Source organism: Meyerozyma guilliermondii, genomic scaffold (genome assembly GCF_000149425.1).
Source record: "Meyerozyma guilliermondii ATCC 6260 scaffold_2 genomic scaffold, whole genome shotgun sequence".
Lineage (NCBI taxonomy): Eukaryota > Fungi > Ascomycota > Pichiomycetes > Serinales > Debaryomycetaceae > Meyerozyma > Meyerozyma guilliermondii.
Window position 1 is genome coordinate 515,920 of NW_001809799.1, and position 18,475 is coordinate 534,394.

General features: G+C 45.6%; 9 protein-coding genes across 9 annotated transcripts; 2 read left to right on the forward strand and 7 right to left on the reverse strand. All coding sequences in view use genetic code 12, as the record gives it.

The window, feature by feature from the left end:
- Nucleotides 1-17: 17 nt before the first annotated feature.
- On the reverse strand, nt 18-5,705 carry PGUG_01477 (DNA-binding ATPase; the record flags this gene model as incomplete). The annotated part of the gene is made up of 1 exon (XM_001485756.1): nt 18-5,705. The coding sequence occupies one exon, from the start codon at nt 5,703-5,705 to the stop codon at nt 18-20; it is 5,688 nt and encodes a 1,895-aa protein (XP_001485806.2).
- A 366-nt stretch (nt 5,706-6,071) lies between these two features.
- On the reverse strand, nt 6,072-6,743 carry PGUG_01478 (uncharacterized protein; the record flags this gene model as incomplete). The annotated part of the gene is made up of 1 exon (XM_001485757.1): nt 6,072-6,743. One exon carries the CDS (start codon nt 6,741-6,743, stop codon nt 6,072-6,074), a length of 672 nt encoding a protein of 223 aa, XP_001485807.1.
- A 163-nt stretch (nt 6,744-6,906) lies between these two features.
- Nucleotides 6,907-7,953, reverse strand: PGUG_01479 (zinc-binding dehydrogenase; the record flags this gene model as incomplete). The annotated part of the gene is made up of 1 exon (XM_001485758.1): nt 6,907-7,953. The coding sequence occupies one exon, from the start codon at nt 7,951-7,953 to the stop codon at nt 6,907-6,909; it is 1,047 nt and encodes a 348-aa protein (XP_001485808.2).
- Nucleotides 7,954-8,214: 261 nt separating this feature from the next.
- Nucleotides 8,215-9,558, reverse strand: LYS22 (Lys22p; the record flags this gene model as incomplete). The annotated part of the gene is made up of 1 exon (XM_001485759.1): nt 8,215-9,558. The coding sequence occupies one exon, from the start codon at nt 9,556-9,558 to the stop codon at nt 8,215-8,217; it is 1,344 nt and encodes a 447-aa protein (XP_001485809.2).
- A 29-nt stretch (nt 9,559-9,587) lies between these two features.
- On the reverse strand, nt 9,588-10,349 carry PGUG_01481 (uncharacterized protein; the record flags this gene model as incomplete). Its single annotated transcript, XM_001485760.1, has 1 exon — nt 9,588-10,349. One exon carries the CDS (start codon nt 10,347-10,349, stop codon nt 9,588-9,590), a length of 762 nt encoding a protein of 253 aa, XP_001485810.2.
- A 371-nt stretch (nt 10,350-10,720) lies between these two features.
- On the forward strand, nt 10,721-12,262 carry PGUG_01482 (tetrahydrofolate synthase; the record flags this gene model as incomplete). Its single annotated transcript, XM_001485761.1, has 1 exon — nt 10,721-12,262. One exon carries the CDS (start codon nt 10,721-10,723, stop codon nt 12,260-12,262), a length of 1,542 nt encoding a protein of 513 aa, XP_001485811.2.
- A 61-nt stretch (nt 12,263-12,323) lies between these two features.
- On the reverse strand, nt 12,324-13,523 carry PGUG_01483 (uncharacterized protein; the record flags this gene model as incomplete). Its single annotated transcript, XM_001485762.1, has 1 exon — nt 12,324-13,523. The coding sequence occupies one exon, from the start codon at nt 13,521-13,523 to the stop codon at nt 12,324-12,326; it is 1,200 nt and encodes a 399-aa protein (XP_001485812.2).
- A 104-nt stretch (nt 13,524-13,627) lies between these two features.
- On the reverse strand, nt 13,628-16,138 carry PGUG_01484 (non-specific serine/threonine protein kinase; the record flags this gene model as incomplete). The annotated part of the gene is made up of 1 exon (XM_001485763.1): nt 13,628-16,138. The coding sequence occupies one exon, from the start codon at nt 16,136-16,138 to the stop codon at nt 13,628-13,630; it is 2,511 nt and encodes an 836-aa protein (XP_001485813.2).
- Nucleotides 16,139-16,692: 554 nt separating this feature from the next.
- SUV3 (ATP-dependent RNA helicase) lies at nt 16,693-18,393 on the forward strand (the record flags this gene model as incomplete). The annotated part of the gene is made up of 1 exon (XM_001485764.1): nt 16,693-18,393. The coding sequence occupies one exon, from the start codon at nt 16,693-16,695 to the stop codon at nt 18,391-18,393; it is 1,701 nt and encodes a 566-aa protein (XP_001485814.2).
- Between the last annotated feature and the right edge of the window lie 82 nt (nt 18,394-18,475).

The window sequence follows — 18,475 nt, forward strand, 5'->3', positions numbered from 1 at the left end:
TAGCTTCATTATGACGACTATTTCAAGGTTTTTATGAAATTGTCAAGGTTGTACTCATCCTCGTATTGCTGCTCGTCCCACAAGTCTCCCAACTCTCCGACGGCACCAGCTTCCTTTCCTGAAAGTCCACTCTTGACGTCCTCAGGCACGTAGTTCTCTCTTTCTGGGACCGAATTCTCGTTGGTGGATTTTGCAGCAGCCTCGTCAACATCAAACAAGTCCAAAAGTTGGTTTGTATCCATCGACGCCAACCCAGAATTTTGTTGATTTACCACTGTAGATGCAATGTTCATCTTGAACTTTTGTAATCCCATTATTTTCTCTTCCAAAGTATGCTTCGTTATCAAACGATAAACATTCACAACCTTTTTCTGGCCCAATCGGTGGGCACGATCCATAGCCTGGAGATCGTTCATTGGGTTCCAGTCGTGCTCCACAAATATGACAGTATCTGCACCAGTCAAGTTGAGCCCCAATCCTCCAACTTTGGTGGTGAGAAGCAACACATCGATAGATGGATCCTCGTTGAATTTACGCACAATTGATTGTCTGTCTCTGGGGTCGGTGCTTCCATCTAGACGCATGTAGGTCACTGATGGGAGATGTTTCTTCAAAAGTTCATTCTCGACTATGTCAAGCATATCTTTTAGTTGACAGAAAATCAATGCTCGATGGTCGGATATCACTCCTTCTGCGGTGATTTGCTGTTGCAGTTTTTTATTCTTGCCCTTACCAATGTAATCACTATCGTCAACACCAATACCACATTCCAATAGTAAGGTTCTCAACGACAACAATTTTGGAGCATGATTTATGCTGCGGATGTCACTCTTATTGATTCGAAGATATTCGTTGACTTCGTTGAACTTGGGATGCTCAGGCGAAACCACCAAGGCAGGATGGTTGCAAAGCTTTCTCATGTACTGGAGAGCCTGGAACACATGGGTGTTTGATTCTCCACCTTCTTTTCCATCCAGTCGATGGTTGATCTCCTCTTGCACTGTATTCTTTTGCTTTTGAGCAAAGTCCTTATACAAGGTTTTTTGAAGCTCACTGAGCTCACAGTAGTAGTCCTGGATGATCTTTGGAGGTAAATCGGACAACACATCTTCCTTCAATCTACGCAACATAAACGGTAACACTTGCTTGTGAAGAGACTCGAGCGCCAATGCTCCGGCTTCTTGTTCCTTTGAGGAGGTCTTGCTATTTCTGCTGGCAGCAATGGGCTTGGCAAACTTTTCATGGAACACTTTTTCGGTACCTAAGAAACCTGGCATCAAAAAGTCGAACAAAGACCACAATTCTAACACATTATTCTGGATTGGAGTGCCCGATAAAATGAGTCTGTGTTCTGCTCTCACTTGTTTGACTGATTTGGTCAATTTTGAGGACGAGTTCTTGATGATATGTCCTTCATCAAGTACACAATAGTTGAAATCGTGTGCCAAAAGATGGTCGATATCGTTTCTGCAGACGTCATAAGAAGTTATAACTATATCCGCTGAAGAGATCTGTGAGCGAATCGCTGCTCTAGCAGATGGTCCCCCCGCGTAAACCAAGGGTTTCAAAAACGGCGAGTATTGAAGAATTTCCTGCTCCCAGTGACCAGTCAATGAAGGAGGGCAGATAATTATCGAAGCCAATTTGCGGAATTCGGGCGAGTTTGTTTCCTTGAACTTTTCGGCCCTAAGGTAGTGATCTGAAGCAACAATACATAACGTTTGCAAAGTCTTCCCAAGCCCCATATCATCACACAAAATACCATGCAAGTGATACTTGTTCAAGAATGCTAACCAGTTGACACCCTCTTGCTGATACTTCCTCAACGTGGCTTTGATGGACACAGGCAAATCAAAAGGCTTTATCTTTGAAGGATCCATCATTTGTTGAATGAACTCTCTTTCCTTATCTCTACCCTCAAGTAATTCCTGCGGCATACCCTCTGGATCAGGAATTCCAGCTTCAAGAGGAACCAACTTGATAATGGATGCAAACGTTGTCGTTGCAAGTACTCGAACATCATGGTCAGAATCACTCATTCTTCCGAGCACTGGGACAATCAAAAACACAATATATGGAAGAATATCGGCACCCATTGTCGCTGATACATGGTAAATACTTTCAATTGCTCCCTGGCGCTCTTCTGTAACACCAGAGCTGTTGACCATTGGGAGCACCGACTTGACCAAAAATGTGAAAGCCTTGGTGGGACACACCGAGCAAATTGTTGCCAAGGCTTTAGCGGAAGAATATCGAAACACTGAGTAGGCTGAACATAAACCAGGCTTCAAATAAGGAACACACTCGAGAACTTGATCATGAAGAGAGGGATCAAGTTTGGGCAAGAGAGCACGCAAGATACCCAAAGCATCAATAACAACTTGTCCCTTCTGTTGGTCTTCGATGAGTGCATCTCCCGTAGTGTTCTCGAGGAGAGCAATAGGGTCAAGCATAAGTTCCTTGAGTTTTGGAACTTCATCAAAGAGCGCTGTAGAGTACAGGTTAATAAGTGCTTCCATCGCCAACATAGCTCCCGTACGTTTAATTCTGGCTTCCTGAACAGCCCGTTCATGAGCTGCGATATCCACAGGATCAGTCTTAGCTTCCTCCTTCATCAAGCTGAGAATATTGGTTTTGAATTTGACATTATGTTGCACCTCAGGGATTTCCGAAGTATCAACACATAAGAATGCACACAAGTTCTTGACAATCTTGTCGCTGGCATTTTTCTTGCCTCCTTCGTTCAACTGCTTCACCAATACAGACACCGATGCGGCAGCTCTTCTTTGAAGGGTTTCAGACTCTTCTTGCTTGATACTATCCATCAAAGATCTGATAATAGGATTTAACTTTTTGGGGATACCAGTTGCGGCAAGAACTGAAGCAGAATAAGCGCTTAGAATGCTTACGATTCTGTTGGATCTTGCCATTTTAGCTTCATCAATGGCAACCTGGACTCTGTGCTTGGAATCTTCAAGGGCCAGATTTGCAGCCAATCGATTGTTAGCCAGCATCGACTTTGTTAATTTCTCATAAGTTTCATTAATCAACTTTTCAGCATTTTCGATTCCAAAGGCACCAGGACCAGCATCAACTTCGCCTTGAACAAGAACAGGTAGTTGTGGTAATTTTGACTGTGAAACCTTACCAAGCGTTACAAAAGTGTCGAATAGTTGGAGGCACGAAGTTCGAACCGACTTCAACGTTGGTACTAATTCCCTGAAGTAAGGCAAGTCCACCAGGCTCGAAAGCATTTCCATAAGGGCAGAACTATACAGCTGTAAGATTTCATGGGCATCAACGTTTCTTTGCAAAGCAGCGTCGGCATACTCTTGGATAATCATAGCACCTAGGAGACGAGGAGTTGCGTGAGGTGACTTTAAATGCCCACATATCACATCTTTGAGTTCGAGTAAAAGATCGTCATCTTCAACATAAGACATTAGGAGACCAAAAGCATTCGAAGCAGCGGCTCTTGTGCGGATAAAGGATTCGTATCCAAGAAGCATGACATCTCCCTTGATGATTGGGGCATCTATATTCACTCGAAGATCATCGGTAGGTATGTCCAACTTATTCTTTTCCTCCTGCTTTCTTTTTCGTCCACGTTTGGAATCCACATCGATAATTTCACTAGCATCAAGTGTATGTCCCGAGGGACGCATTATAAGATCGGTGTTCATATTGTAGTTGTGACGAGCAATTCCAATCGGAGTCATCAAGAGAGACAAAAGCGGTTGGTAATGATTGAGAAAAATGGCGGTAATCTTTGACGGTTGCAGCGAGGAAAGAACATCAAGGGTCGTCTTGAACACTTTCATGGAGAGATCAAGAACCTCGCGGTTCTGCTCCACCAATAAATTTTGAAATATCAATCGTAATGTTTTTGCATCTATCCATACTTTTGGTCCTTCTATGTTGAGAAATTCCAAGATGGTCCTTAATACTGCCTTCCTTACATTGGTGATGGAATGGCGAAGAAATGGAAATAATCTGGGAACAAGATTCTCAAATGCTTTTTCTTTGTCCTGAGCAGCATCTTTCTGCATTATGTCTATAATTTGTGTATGGGTGCACAAACGGGCTAACAAGTCCATGACAGCTCCAATAGAGGCAGATAAATCGTCTCGTAGATTTGTAAGACAATCCCATATGACAGACAACAATGTATGGACAAGTGCTGATTTTGTTTCGACAAATTCGGAAGCAATTGGTGTCAATGTTAATGCTGCGACCGCTTGAACGTCGTCGTCACTTTCTTTCAATCCAAAAAGAACCATGTCAATGACTTTGTCCAATAGATCGGGACGGGATAAGAATATTTCTGGCTTGACACTCACAAAGTATCGTAATCCCAACATTCCTCCATGCTTTGCTTCCCAGCATTTTGGGAGATTGAGGCTGTCTGCAAATGGCTGAAGCACCAAATCGTAGAGCGAGTCGAAAGTTTTTAAGACAATAGGTTCATCGAGATGAATCAAAAGCGCCGCCAACGTTTGAGCAGCCGATTCTCTCACTGGTGCAATTACAGTGTCTGAAACATAATCGCCAAATCTGTCGAGTGCAAAAAGAGTACAAAGCCGTACCGCCAAGTCCTCTAGGGTGGCCGAGTTATTGCGATCGTTGTCTGCCCTCAGCTTCTTAGCAAGCCGTCCCGCACCCTTTCCGTGCTTTTTCATGAGTTCACGCAACCCCAAAGCTGCGCCGTGCCGAGATTCCCATTTGGGGTCGAACAAGTCGCCGAGAAGCAACTCGTATACGCCTTGAAACTGCCACACCAAACCCGACACTTTGGCTTGCTGAGAAAGCAACGGAGAGAGTTCCGAGTCCTTCGTTTCCATAACCAACTTCAGGCCGCCCTGTTGCGACGTGAGGTCAAACTGGGGCTCCGGCACGGCATCGTCAGTGGTATCGGGGTCTTCAGCCAACTTGCGAGACATGGAGCTTTGCGACAAATCGACGGGTTTTATTCGACCAGACGACGATTTGGCATTGACTTTAGCTCGTCTTTTCTGCATGGCTTTGAGTCTGGCACTGGCAGCAGCAGACATGGGTGGAGGAGTGGGCGATACTGTTTCTGTTTTTACTGATTCCGTCTCAGACTTGATATTATCCACGGTGTGGCCGAGCGAAGCTGGTGCCACCAACAGCGACCTTGATTCCACCGTTGGTTCGGGCTTGATGCGGGCTCGCTTGATTTTTTTGAGCAATAAGTTGTCGGATTCGAAATCTTCAATCTCGATGTCGACACCAGAGTCCGAAGCGCTCAGCGACAAAAGCTTGTGGCCCGACTTGAGAATGGCATGGAGGTCCCACGACCGGAAGTCTACGAGATTCGACAAGTTGTCGTCGAATTTTTGGAGTTCTTCGTCTTGTTCTTGTTTGATTCGTTCGCTATCATCTTCAATTTTCACGGTGGGATCATTCATTTCCATATCATGAAACTCACTTTCTCGCTTCATTACGTCGGAATCGTTGGGGTCCCAGGTATCGCAATGGTTGACAATTCCCCCAAACGCCCGGGCAGCCGCTATACGGGTTTCCCATTTCTCTGACTTTAAATATGGAAACACTCGCCCAAGTAAATTTATGGCATCTTCTGGATGGCCCTTTGCTAGATCAGATAGTTGGTCTGCAGCTGTGTTGCGGATGAACACGGTGGAGCCTGTCTCTAGAAGTACAACCAATCGGTCTAGACGAGACATGAAACCTAAGATTGAGCAGCCGGATTTTTCGCGTGGAGCGAACCGGGCCTTTTATAGGCGATGCGCGAACGTGGAGAGAGCCAACGGAGACAGCCAAAGAGAGAGAACAGATAAAAGAAGGAAGGGGTATAGAGAACAAAACAGATAGTAGAGATCACGGAGAATAGGTGGCAGAGAAAAGAGATCAAAGATAATGAGAGCAATGAAATAGATTGGGGAAGAGGGAAGAGGAGACAAGACCAAAGTGTAATACCTTTGAAATATCTTCAGCCTTGGTTTCTGACTCTATTCTCTGAGATTTGCCTCAGTATGAATTTCTGACCTCTTTCCTTTTTGATTTCTGTATTTTTCCGTTTGTTTTCGTATTTAAGCAAACTTCTTTTCCCGGCTCTGGCGCACCTCTTGCTTCTTGGATGCGACAGCCTCCTGGCTGGCATTGTAGTCGATGTTGGTTTCTTGGTTCATAGGGTTCAATGGCGACTTCTGGAACTCTTTGTGGATCAAATTCTTGATCTGCTGGAGCCTTAACCCGGGGTTTTCCTTCTTGAGCTCGGGGATCCGTTGCTCTTCGAATGCTGCGTACGCTGCCTTCATTCTTCTTTCCGGATGTCTATCGATATCTTTCGACGAAACTCCGCCATCCTTGCTCGTGAGCGCCAACGCATCCAACGCATTGTCAATTCCACTGGCACTGACCTCGGGAGTATCTTTGTTAAAGTCCAAAAAGTCATCGATCTTGCCTGCTCTTCTAGCAGCAACTTTGGCGGCACCACGTTGTTTCGAACTTTGCGGTTTCGAGGGAAGAGCTTGCTCCTCCGCTGCTAAGAGAGCATCACGTTCAGCCTTTTTTCTAGCTGCTTCTTCTTTTTTAAACTGAGCGTCATCCTTCTTCTTATTACCCTTCTTGGCCCCATCTTCCCATTGAGCGGCCTCAGCAGCCTCAGCAGCCTGGTTTTCGGCCTGCTTTTTCTTGCTGGCGTTCTCTGCCTTCTTGGCGTTTCCAGCAGCCTTCTTTGTATTTTCACCTTTTTTTGCCATTAGGTTCCGTAGTCGTCGATCGTGAGTTCCTACATCGGCGATGATGTAAGCGGCGAAAACCACAACGACTAACTAGTGAGACACTAATTTGCTTTAACTTCATTGTTTGTATTCATTCGATTTTGATTTCTTATTTATGTTCATTCTTATCTTCATTTATAGCTCACAACTTTGACGGGCGGAACACAACACGGCCCTTAACCTCGCCTTTGGCAAGCCGCTTCAAGTACTGAGGAAGCTCAGCAAAATCACCATTGGTCACCATTGGCTTGACCAAACCCTTTGTGACCCACTGAAGCAGCTGTTCCTGGCTCGAGGCGGTGCCACCAAACGAAAAAATCACCTGGAGACTGCGACGGGCCGAGTCGTAGTTGCGCAACATCAACTTTGATCTTCCTAAACCCACCACCACAATCTTGCCTCCACTTTGAGCGTATTTTTGACACGAGTCGAAGGTTTCCTGGAACCCACAAAAGTCAAAGCACACGTCGAACAGTTCTGGTTTGTGTGGGCTGGAATTGATGTCTGTATAAAACTCATCGGCTCCACATTGGCGTGCGAACTCCTCCAACTCTGGCTTGACATCGCACGCTACCACATGGCATCCGTAGTTTTTTATGATTTGCACGGCATTGGATCCCAACCCGCCGAGCCCCATAACAAGGATCTTGGCCGTGGGAACCAAATCTGGCTTCACCTTGTGCACAGCATGGAGCGGGGTCAAGACTGAGTCACTGGAAACAGCTGCCATTTCGTAGCTGAGTCCATCAGGAAGTGGAAGCAAAGTGTTGAGGTCTGTGACCAACAAGTACTGCTGGAACCCACCGTCACGATTCAAGCCATAAGCACCGGGAAACTTGCCGTTGCCCGTACAGCAATTGTCATGGCCATTTCGACAATTGGCACAGCGGCCGCAGGTGAGCCCGATACAAACCGTAAACCGATTTCCCACTTTATACCGTGGATCCAGCTCCAATTTCCCACCCACAGCAGCAATCAGCCCTGCGATTTCGTGCCCCATGACAAACGTTTCAGGAACATGGGTTTCTTGCGCCATGAGTATGTGCACATCCGACATGCAGAGACCAACGGCTTCCACCTTGAGGAGCACTTGGTTGTCTTCTGGGTGCGGAACGGGCCAGTCGTCCCTTCTGACAATCTCACGGCTGCCTCGTTTGAAGGTGTAGGCGGTTTGAATGGAGGGAAGCATTGAGTGAAAAAAGTGTGGGGAAATGAAAATCCGGGGAAGCAAATTAGGCTGAAGTTGTCAAAGTAGATGAAACTTGCCTTGATTTAGACTAAATAAGACGGAATGTGAATGTCTGATTCGAGTTAACAAAAAACTTGCAAACAAGGCAATTCCATATCTTTATATTCCCTTCCCCATACGGAGTTGCGCCGAGGCACTCCCCCGCATTTTCGCGAACGGCCAACTACAGCAAAAAAAAAACCAATCAACTACTTTTCTACTCTATGTGCTTTTTTGCTTCTTGGAAATGGGCTCCTCACTCACATCTCTGTCGCCGAGCACAGGCTTCAACGCAGGGGTTCCCAACTCGGCATGGAAATCTTTGATGATGGAATCAACATCGTCAATGTTCAATTGTCTGACATCTCCCAACAACTTGATCTTGGCGGTCACTTCCTTGCACTGTTCGTCGGTCAAGTTCAAGTTCAACTGGTCCACTCTCGACTTGATGGCATTCCATCCAGTCAAACGATTGGCAAAGTGAATATAACGAGTCAATCCGAAATCAGATGGATTGAGAATCTCGTATGTAGAAGGATTGGCCAAAATGGCTTTGGCATGAATACCAGCCTTGTGGGTGAAAGCACAGAAACCGGTGATGGGGTTGTTGAAAGGAATGTTCACCTGAACAGCATCGGCCACCAAATTCTCCAAATCTCTCAACTTATGCAATTTGTACTTGGACAAGACATAGTCCCTGTCGGCGGTGATCATTCTGGCCATCAAAGCTCCCAAAGGAGTGATACCGTTTCTCTCACCAATTCCCAACACAGATACATCAATCAACTTGGCACCGGCTTCCAAAGCAGTGTAAGCATTGGCAATGGCACAGCCTGTATCGTTGTGGAAATGGCATTCGATGTCACAGGTGACTACCGACTTCAAGGTCTTGACCAACTCGTAAACCTGACGAGGGTTGGCACATCCAACGGTGTCGGCAATACCAACACGGTTCACACCAATCTTGTCGACAGTACGGTAGATGTTGAGCAAATCAACGATATCGGATCTGAACGAATCTTCTGACGAAAATCTGATTTCAATACCCTTGGACTTGACAAACTCAATCACCTCGATGGCAGACTGGGCAATGTAGTTCATATCCTTACCGTGGGAATATTGTCTGAGAAACTGAGAAGTTCCAATAACCACATCCACACCATCGACTCCGGTCTCCACCGCAACTCTAGCATCGTCCATATGGCATCTGATATGGGTCAAAATCTTGGCCTTGAGTCCGAGCTTGCAGATGGCTTCACAGTCCTTTCTACTCTGCTCACTGGCAACTGGAGAGGTTAATTCGATGTAATCGACACCAAAATCATCCAAAGCCTTGGCTATTTCGATCTTCTTTTCAGTGGAAAAAAAGGCGTTGGCAAACTGTTCTCCTTCTCTCAAAGTGGACTCTATAACTTCAAACTTGCCGACATTCGACAAGAAGTCGGACGGATTGGGACCATAAGGGTTGGGCATCGACATTATGGGAACAGAATTTTCTGCTGAATAATATATTTCACTTGCTTGTGACTCATGCAGAGAACGGTGTAGCGGGTGTGAGTGACTCATAGGAAAATCGCATTTCTATACTATACAAGCTAATATACCGTAGACACCATTCGAACAAATCTGTAGAGTTCCAGCTTCATCCGGAGCACCTCTGTGTCTTTAATGGACACTTTGCCGTTCATACGTGAAATTATCTTTCTTGTCACTGCACTAATCTCTTGGTTGGAGAGACCGGTGATTTGAGGAAAGTCGCGCACGATACGGTCTCTGGTTAAAGCAAGCTTGAAACAGCCCACGATGAGTTTCCGCAAAGTAAAGTCCATACCATTGTAGTTGGCCATGTTGTTGCACTGGTTCAAGTAGCGGAGCAAATAGACAATATCCATGTAACGGAAAAGGTAGATTATACTCTTCATGAACTCCACTAACGACACCTGAAGTCTACTAGTTAGTATGAGAAGAAACTTGTCCAAGGGCAACGACCCGTCGATCCGTGAAGCCTGTTCAGGAGGGAACGAATTTTTGATCTTGGCAGCGATGTACTTGACGATAACCGTCATCACCTGGTCTCTTTCCTGTTTCAAGCGAGTGCTGTTCTTTTCGTTATTCTCGTTTTCAACGCCACTTTTAGTTACTTCGTTTTCGGCTTCGTCTTCCTCCGAATCCGAAACGAGCAACGGAACATCATCCACCAATTCACTCATCACCGAGCCCTGCGACTCGGGCGCAGACTCGTCACACGAGTCAAAATCCATTTTGCTGACTAGCACGGCATCGGCCGGCGGTTTCACTGCACTGGGACACACACTGGGGAAGGCTAGACCCGACTCTGGGCGGTAATTTATGATCATTATTTTATGTGGTTTCTCCTGATCAAAAGCTCGAAATTGTTCCGATCCTGTTGTACAAAACTAGACACGTGGATCCAGCTTAGCACTTCATTGTGATGTGAATAAAACGGCCTGGAGAAAAAACTAAAAAGAAATCGGCGTATCAGTTGATGATAGCACTAAAATTCAGTTGATGAACCACAAGAATACAAGAGAAGAGGAATCCGCGCGCGAAGAGACCTGAGTCATTGGCCGCGGCACCCAAACACCACCAGAAAAAACTGTGGCGGTGCGCGCACGCCCCCTCCGCTCTCAAAAATTTCCTTAACCTCTCACTCAGCCTGTCAAAAATTGGTGCTCTGGTGTTTCTGCTGAGTGTTCTATTATCCCCCATGGAACCCATGAACAGCCGTGCCCGTGGCTACAAGGATGCTGTCAAGGCGCTCAATTCGTTGCAGTCCAACTTTGCCACCATAGAAGCCACGAAAAAATTGGGTCCTAGTGTCAATCGAAATGAGGTTTCGCTCAGGGAGGTTTATGAATATACTCGTCGTTTAGGTTACAAACCAGAAGATTTCAACAAACTCAACTTGATCCATGTGACCGGCACGAAGGGCAAGGGGCTGACGTGTGCGTTCACAGAGTCGATTTTGTCACAATATCAGGGAAGTAATGGACCCATAGGAAAGATTGGACTTTTCACTTCGCCCCATTTAAAGTCTGTTCGAGAGCGGATTCGGATCAATGGCCAGCCCATTAACGAGCTCAAGTTTGCCAAGTACTTTTTCGATGTTTGGGACCGGTTATCTTCAACCGAATCGTCGCCCGATGAGTTTCCGCACTTGCAGCCATGCAACGAGGTTAAGCCAATGTACTTCAAGTATTTGACCATTATGTCGTTCCATGTGTTTATGAGCGAGGGTGTGGACACAGCCATCTACGAGGTGGGCATTGGGGGCCACTACGACTCCACAAATATAATAGACACCCCGGTGGTGACTGGTATATCTAGCTTGGGTATCGACCACACTTTTATGCTTGGAAACACCATTGAGTCTATCACGTGGAACAAGACGGGAATCTTCAAGAAGGGTGTTCCTGCGGTGGTTAGCGAGCAGGTAGAACACCCGGAGGCGATTGAATTTATTAAAGAACGAGCAAAAGAGCGCCAAGTTTCGTCTTTGGAAATAGTGTCACCAAACATCTTGCCCACCCACCAGAAGTTGGGATTAGCTGGAGACTTCCAACGCCAGAATGCAGCGTTGGCGGTGAAATTGGCAGCAATTCGGTTGGAGAAACTCGGCGTGCCTCTGGATGAGTTGCCAAATTATGAGGAAGCACTTCTTCCCGACAAGTTCATCAGCGGGTTGGAGAAAACTCAATGGCCCGGTCGGTGTCAGATCATCAAGGATAAGCCAGGATTCGAAAAAATCACCTGGTACATTGACGGCGCGCACACCATTGAGTCTATGGCTGTGGCTTCAAAGTGGTTTGCCCAACAAATGGAAACAAGTAAACCGGCTGCAAATAACATCAAGGTTCTTCTTTTTAATCAACAGAATAGAGAAAATGCCGGGGATTTGCTCGTCAAGCTTTATGAAGTGATGGCGTCTTCCAAATTCAGATTCAACCACGTTATTTTCACCACCAATGTCACCTGGTCAAGTGGTGACTACAACGCCGATCTCGTCTCCATGAACACCTCCAAAGACCTTGTCGACAAGCTCGTGGTCCAGAAAATGCTTGCTGGAATATGGAGCGAGCTAGACCAGAAGAATAATGCCAGCACTCGCAAACACATTCTCCATGAGATAGAAACCAGTGCAAACTTTATCAAGAGTTTGACCAACGAGGCCGACGTCGATGTGTTCGTTTGTGGCTCCTTGCATTTGGTCGGAGGTGTTCTTGTAGTTCTCGACAACGAGCACGATTGAGCGACCATCCTACATAATTTTCTATTATACGGTGTATATTATTTCCCGTCGTACATCTCCATTAAGCGTTATTATTGTTGACGATACTTTCTCTCGAAGCATTCACAATCTCATCTATGTTTTCCAATGCGTTCTTCCACTCGTTCAAGATCCTTCTCACGGCATCCCAGTTCTTACTGTTGTCATGGCCAGCCAAGATTAACCGGTTAACTCGAGTCAAGTAAAACTTTTGGTCCGATTGACTCAATCTGCCGTCAACTACTCCTGCTTTGAGCGAGTTCACCACCAACATCTCAAACTGTTCAGGAGACTCACTCAAGGTGGAAGGAAAGTCGCTGTAGTTGAAAACGAGCTTGTCGTCGTTATCAATCAAAAATTTGGCCAACACCAAAATTTTTGATTTTTGAACAATGGGCTCAAGCGGAAGTGTAGATGGAACGGTTGTGAGAAGCTTTCCGGAAGTATAGTCGACGAAAATTTGCACCACACTATCGCTGGAATTTGCTTGGATGGCCTGAGCCACGTTGTTGTTGACCAAAAACGACACATCGACAACCTCCGACACCAACGCAAACTTGATCAAAGTGTGTAATTGTTCAAGGTTTAAAGTGTATTGCGATGTGAACTTTTTTATGAGTTGCAAAGACCCCAAGCTGGCCTTTTTGTCCAAGGTGATAAACTTCCAGAACAAAGCCTTGATCTCGTCAGACGAAGCTCCAGTTTTGGCGAGCCATTGTACGAGGTTGTCTCCAATCGACGATTCCATCAACAGGAAATCCAACGACGAGTTCTCATATATGTATAATATTTTCTCCAAGACTGTAATTCTGGTTCTGGATGTCTCAGGAATGAAGTTGAAAATGGTGTTCAATACTGAAAGAATGCTGGTGGACTTGATAGACTTACGGTCTCTCAACGATGGCGCCTGTTTGGGATTGCAGTCTAACAAATTCTGGACAACCTGAGAATTTCCACCAACCACTTTTTCGATAGAGCCTTCAAGTTGTAACAAAATGTACACGATCAAGTTGAACGCAGGTTCAAACTCCTTGTCCGACAACTGAGCCAAATTTTTGGGCGAAGATGATTCAACAATTTTGGTTTTCAATTCGGACGTGTTGATGATTTCGTTAGTGTAGGGTTTTATGAATGGTTGCAATGACTCAGAAAACAGGACGGACTCGTTGACCGAGTCGATGATCTGCCCATACTCCTTGAGGCATCCAGCCAAGTCGTTGTCTACGACGATTACTGAAGTCATGGTGTCTCTAAACTAGAATGCTGAAAAATTTTCGATACCGTGCGACATCCTGTTTTGGGAGGTGCGCGAGCAATGTGAGTCCTGATAGTAGAGGTCTCCATATCTTAGTCCTCATCTTCCTCGTCAATAATGACAAATTTGGTTTCGTATAGATTGCCTCCCGTGGGAGTTGCGCCTCGATGCTTTTCTGCCAGAGAATCGATGTTTTTCATTGGCTTGGGTTTGGAATATGTTTTGGTGGTTAATGGAGGTGACTGAGAACGAGGCACTACTGGGGCAGAACCATTAGAACTGACATCCAAAAAGTTGAAACCGGTCGGGGCATTATATGCGTTTCCGTTCAGACTGAGATCTGGGGTTCCTGGCCGAAAAACGCTGGCCGCAGTCACCTGGGGAGTATTGGCAAGACGAGAGAAAGAACCGTTGTCTGCCTTTTTCAGTCTCTGGCCTTCATCCGACGAGTTACTCGAGAGCCGTGACATGGAAGACCGCTTGCGGTGACCGGAATGGTGTCTAAGTCTCGGAACAGAATTTTGAGAGGTCAATTGAGGTCCAGTAGCATTGGTGGAAGTGGACAAAATCGACATATCTGACGACATGTTTCGTCTGTAACTTGGTCGTCTCTTCTGAGGTACTAAGGCTCCAGCCGAGCCACGATTATGCTGTAACTCGTGCTGTGAGGCATTGATGGAAGACTCATATGCTCCATCTTCGTCGTATTCGGCGTACTCGTCCATGGAATCACTCATTTCTGTCTCGTCCATATCCAATTCCGATTCAGATATCATCGTCAGAAGCTGACTCAAATGGCTCAATTGACTCTGCTGTGAGATTACAGAGGAGGGTCGAGTCCGATAAGTTCTGGTCCCGTTCAACAAGGTATTGCCGTTCTCGAGGTTCTCCACTGGTGGAACACCCGATCGAGGTGAAGGCGAGTTTACGTCGGCATGATCTTCAATGTAGTTGATAGTGGGGATTTTTTCAGATGGAGCCAAAATTGCACCGTCGTCCATCTCAGATTTGTTGCTGAACTGTTCGAGAGTTTGCAGCTCCGGAGACCTATCGTCTGTATTTTTGGTTCGTTTCCAGAATTGAAGCTTGTTGAGGATCTTTGAGTTTTTGGGTCTTTTACTGGTGCTTTCTTCAGAATAGAGACTCATTCCCGTTCCTTTGGATGACTGCTTTTCGGTATCGGGATAAAAAGAAACGGTTCTGTTCAAAACGTTCCCGTTTTCTATTCCTTGTGCTGATCTATTATTCAATTTTTCGTTCATAGAATAGTGTTTTTTTGTCCCATCTAGTCGACTGTCAGTTGAGAGTCGAGGAGACGCCATTTTCGAAATGTTCGTTCGGCTGTTGTTGCGGTTGGATCCTATGCTCAACGAGGATATAATGCGCTCCAAGGGCTGGGTTCCACCTTGTTCTGAAAGCGAAAGTGCGCTCTTAAATCTGTCTCTGGACCGTCTCAAAGACATTCTTGCGTCGTTATACTTTTTCTTCTTTTCTTTGTAGTAGCGTTTTTTGGCAAATTCATGTTTGAGAGAAAGCTCGTAGAATGCTGTCAACGAGTTCATCTGACGGTTTTGTACGCTGCTTTTGAGATGGTCGACATCGATGTTCAACTTGCGAAACCGCTTCAAAAGATGGCGCTCAACCTTTGACTCGAAAGGCTGACCCGGGTCGTTGTACCACTGGGTGATGGACACGATGGAACCGGCGTCGGTGTGGATGGAGGACCGCGATCTTCGGTGATGGTTGTGATCCATGAGAAGAGATGAGTTTTGCACTTCACTCAAGGAAGCTCTTTGACGGGGATCTTTGCAAAGCATGCGCTGAATGAGCAATATAACTTCATTAGGAACTCCACTTCTGTATTCGGGCTCGTCGTGGATGATTTTAAACTTGGTTCGAAGGTCGTCATCCTCATCAAACGGCATCACTCCATAGAACATGGTGTACAAAATCACCCCAAGAGCCCATATATCGGCGGCGAAGCCCGAGTAGTTTTCGTTCTTGAGCAATTCTGGCGCCATATATACGGTGGTGCCGCAAACAGTCGAGAGCAATTTCCGTTGGCGTGGGTCGTACTCTCTAACAAAGCCAAAATCCGTCAACTTGACCACGGTCTTTTTCTTGTCAGCAAGAAGGATATTTTCGAGCTTGAGGTCTCGGTGAGAAAGGTTGAGCTTATGCACATACGATATACCCATCACGATCTGGCTGAATATTCTCTGGCACTCTTCATATGTGAGTCGTCGTTTTTCGTAGATATAATAAAAAAGCTCATTGCCTTCACAGTATTCCATTACTAGCCAAAGATGGCTCTCTGTTTTAATTACCTCGTAGAGTTTGACGATATTTTTGTGTTTGAGTTGTCTATGGTAGAACACCTCTCGTACTATATTGGGGTCGTCAATCAAGCCACATTTAAGCACAACCTTCACATTGAGGATTATATGCATGGCTAGGTACACTTTACCGAAAGCACCTTCTCCTATCTCATCGATAATACGATAACATCCGATCTGATTGACTGCTGGTGACGTGATGTGGATGTAGAAATCGTTGAATTGTGCGGCTAGTTGCGCCTTTTGCTGGGTTTGTTTTCGTTCCATAAGAAACCCCGAGGTCGGAAACCCACTACTAGTTGTTTAAATTGGCCGAAACTTGCAAAATGATAGAGTTTCTATGCCCTGTAACTGTCGTGTAGTTGTAACGCAACTGATTCCAGCTGCAGGATACTTCAATTTCGCTGCGAAAAATGTCGCTTCGGCATCGAGTTGCATGTATGGAATAACAAGGTTATACCGACCGTGGTCGACTTGCGGACATGTAAATGCTTTGCTGGTGTTCCAAAAGCTGGTGAGGTCAGCAGTGAGTCCTGTAAAGTTGCCAAATCGTTTATATCTGTCGAAATCAAGCGAAACTCTCCACTCGATAGCATCCCAGCTGATCCAAAATGTGGCCAAAACTTTACAAAAACGAGCATTTGCGCCTCCTCTCGCATACTTGAACACACTCAATCACGAAGATTCCAAAACCCTAGTATCGGAACTCTCACAAAAAGTTGAAAAGCAACTTGAGTCTTTTCGCAGCAATGACCATCAGCCAGTAGCTCCAGTTAGTTTCATCAATCCTCGACTACAGAACGTCGCTGGCATCATCCAGGATGTTGCCGATGGCAGGAGTTCCAGACGAGATACTTCAGATCTACAATTTTCGAAACCACGAAGAAACATTGGATTCTATCATGGCCAAGCTACTCTACAAAGAATACATTGAACAGAACCTCTACACTATTCAGCCTCAGAATTCGCTGGTAGATCTTTCGAGCCCAGCGTCGTGGTTTCCGGAAGCCAGGAAAATGAAGCGTAAGTTGGTTCTTCATGTGGGACCAACCAATAGTGGTAAGACCTACAACTCACTCCAAGAGCTCGCCAAGTCAAAGTCAGGTTACTATGCGGGGCCCCTCCGGTTGCTCGCGAGAGAGATCTACGAGAGATTCAACCAGCAGGGAATCCGGTGCAATCTTATCACTGGAGAAGAGGTGGTTCCATCGATCGACGAAGTGGGTAAAGTCAGTGACATTTCGTCCGGAACAATCGAGATGATTCCTCTTCACAAACCGATGGATACATGTGTCATAGATGAGATTCAGATGATTGCCGACGACAGACGAGGCTCAGCATGGACAGGTGCCGTTTTAGGGGTTCAGGCCAAAGTAATTCACATGTGTGGAGAGCAGAGTGCAGTTCCTTTGATCAAGAAACTAGCCAATATAACAGGAGATGAACTTGAAATTAAAACCTACGAGAGGCTTGGAAAGTTGACTGTGGCTCAAAAAGAGCTTCATCTGTTGAAAAAGTTGGCCAAAGGTGATTGTGTTATTGCATTTTCAAAGCGGAAGATTCTTGAGCTCAAGTGCGAGATTGAGAAAATGACAAAGTTTCGTGTGGGGGTTATTTATGGAGCACTTCCACCTGAAATTCGGTCTAAGGAAGCCAATGGGTTCAACAGTGGCCAGTATGATATTCTAGTAGCCTCAGATGCCGTTGGAATGGGTCTTAATTTGAAAATCAAGCGGGTGGTATTTTTCACAACTACAAAATTCAACGGCAGTGAGACGGTTCCGCTTACAGCATCTGCTACAAAGCAGATAGCCGGGAGAGCTGGGCGGTTTAGTGCTGGGAAAGGTCAACTGGAAGGATTTGTCACGGCATTGAAAGCCAAAGACTTGAGACATGTACGCAAGATGATGGCCGAACCCAATCAAGATCTCGTGAAAGCATGTATTTGGCCCACCAACAAAATATGGATGCTTTATATGAGCAAGTTCCCACAAGGAACGTCGTTCTATGAGATCTTGAGTCAATTTGCCCACGAGACCGCCGATGTCAAAATGTCCGATTTCTTCGTTACCGAGCTTGATGAACGATTTGACATTTTGAAACTTTTTTTGAAAAAAGATTTGTTCAAAAAGACAATGATCGAGGACCAACTCACACTCAGTTTGGCACCAATCAACATTCGCATGGCTTCAAAATTGATTGTGGATACCGCCTTTGATTTCTTCGAGACCATCTCCAAGTGTGAGACAAAGACTATATTTGACTTTCATTTTTTGCACACAAAGTTGCTCGAACAAGAACCTCGCAAATCCACAACCGCAGAGGAAACCGTGGAGCGACTTCGTCTCCTTGAAGAAAATCACAAATTGGTATTAATTTTCTTGTGGCTCAGTCAACGGTGGCCGACTCTTTTCGTGGATAAAGAGAGTGCTACAGACGTGAAGACATTGATCGAAAAGAGAATTAGCGAAGAACTTATCAACCTCCGCCAAACTATGAAGAAGACTCGGCGGAGGAGATAAATTGTAGATAGCATAAACGTGGAAATAGCAATTTGTAGATAGTTTTGTTAATGGTTGCAAATAGCATTGTAGGTTAGTCGTG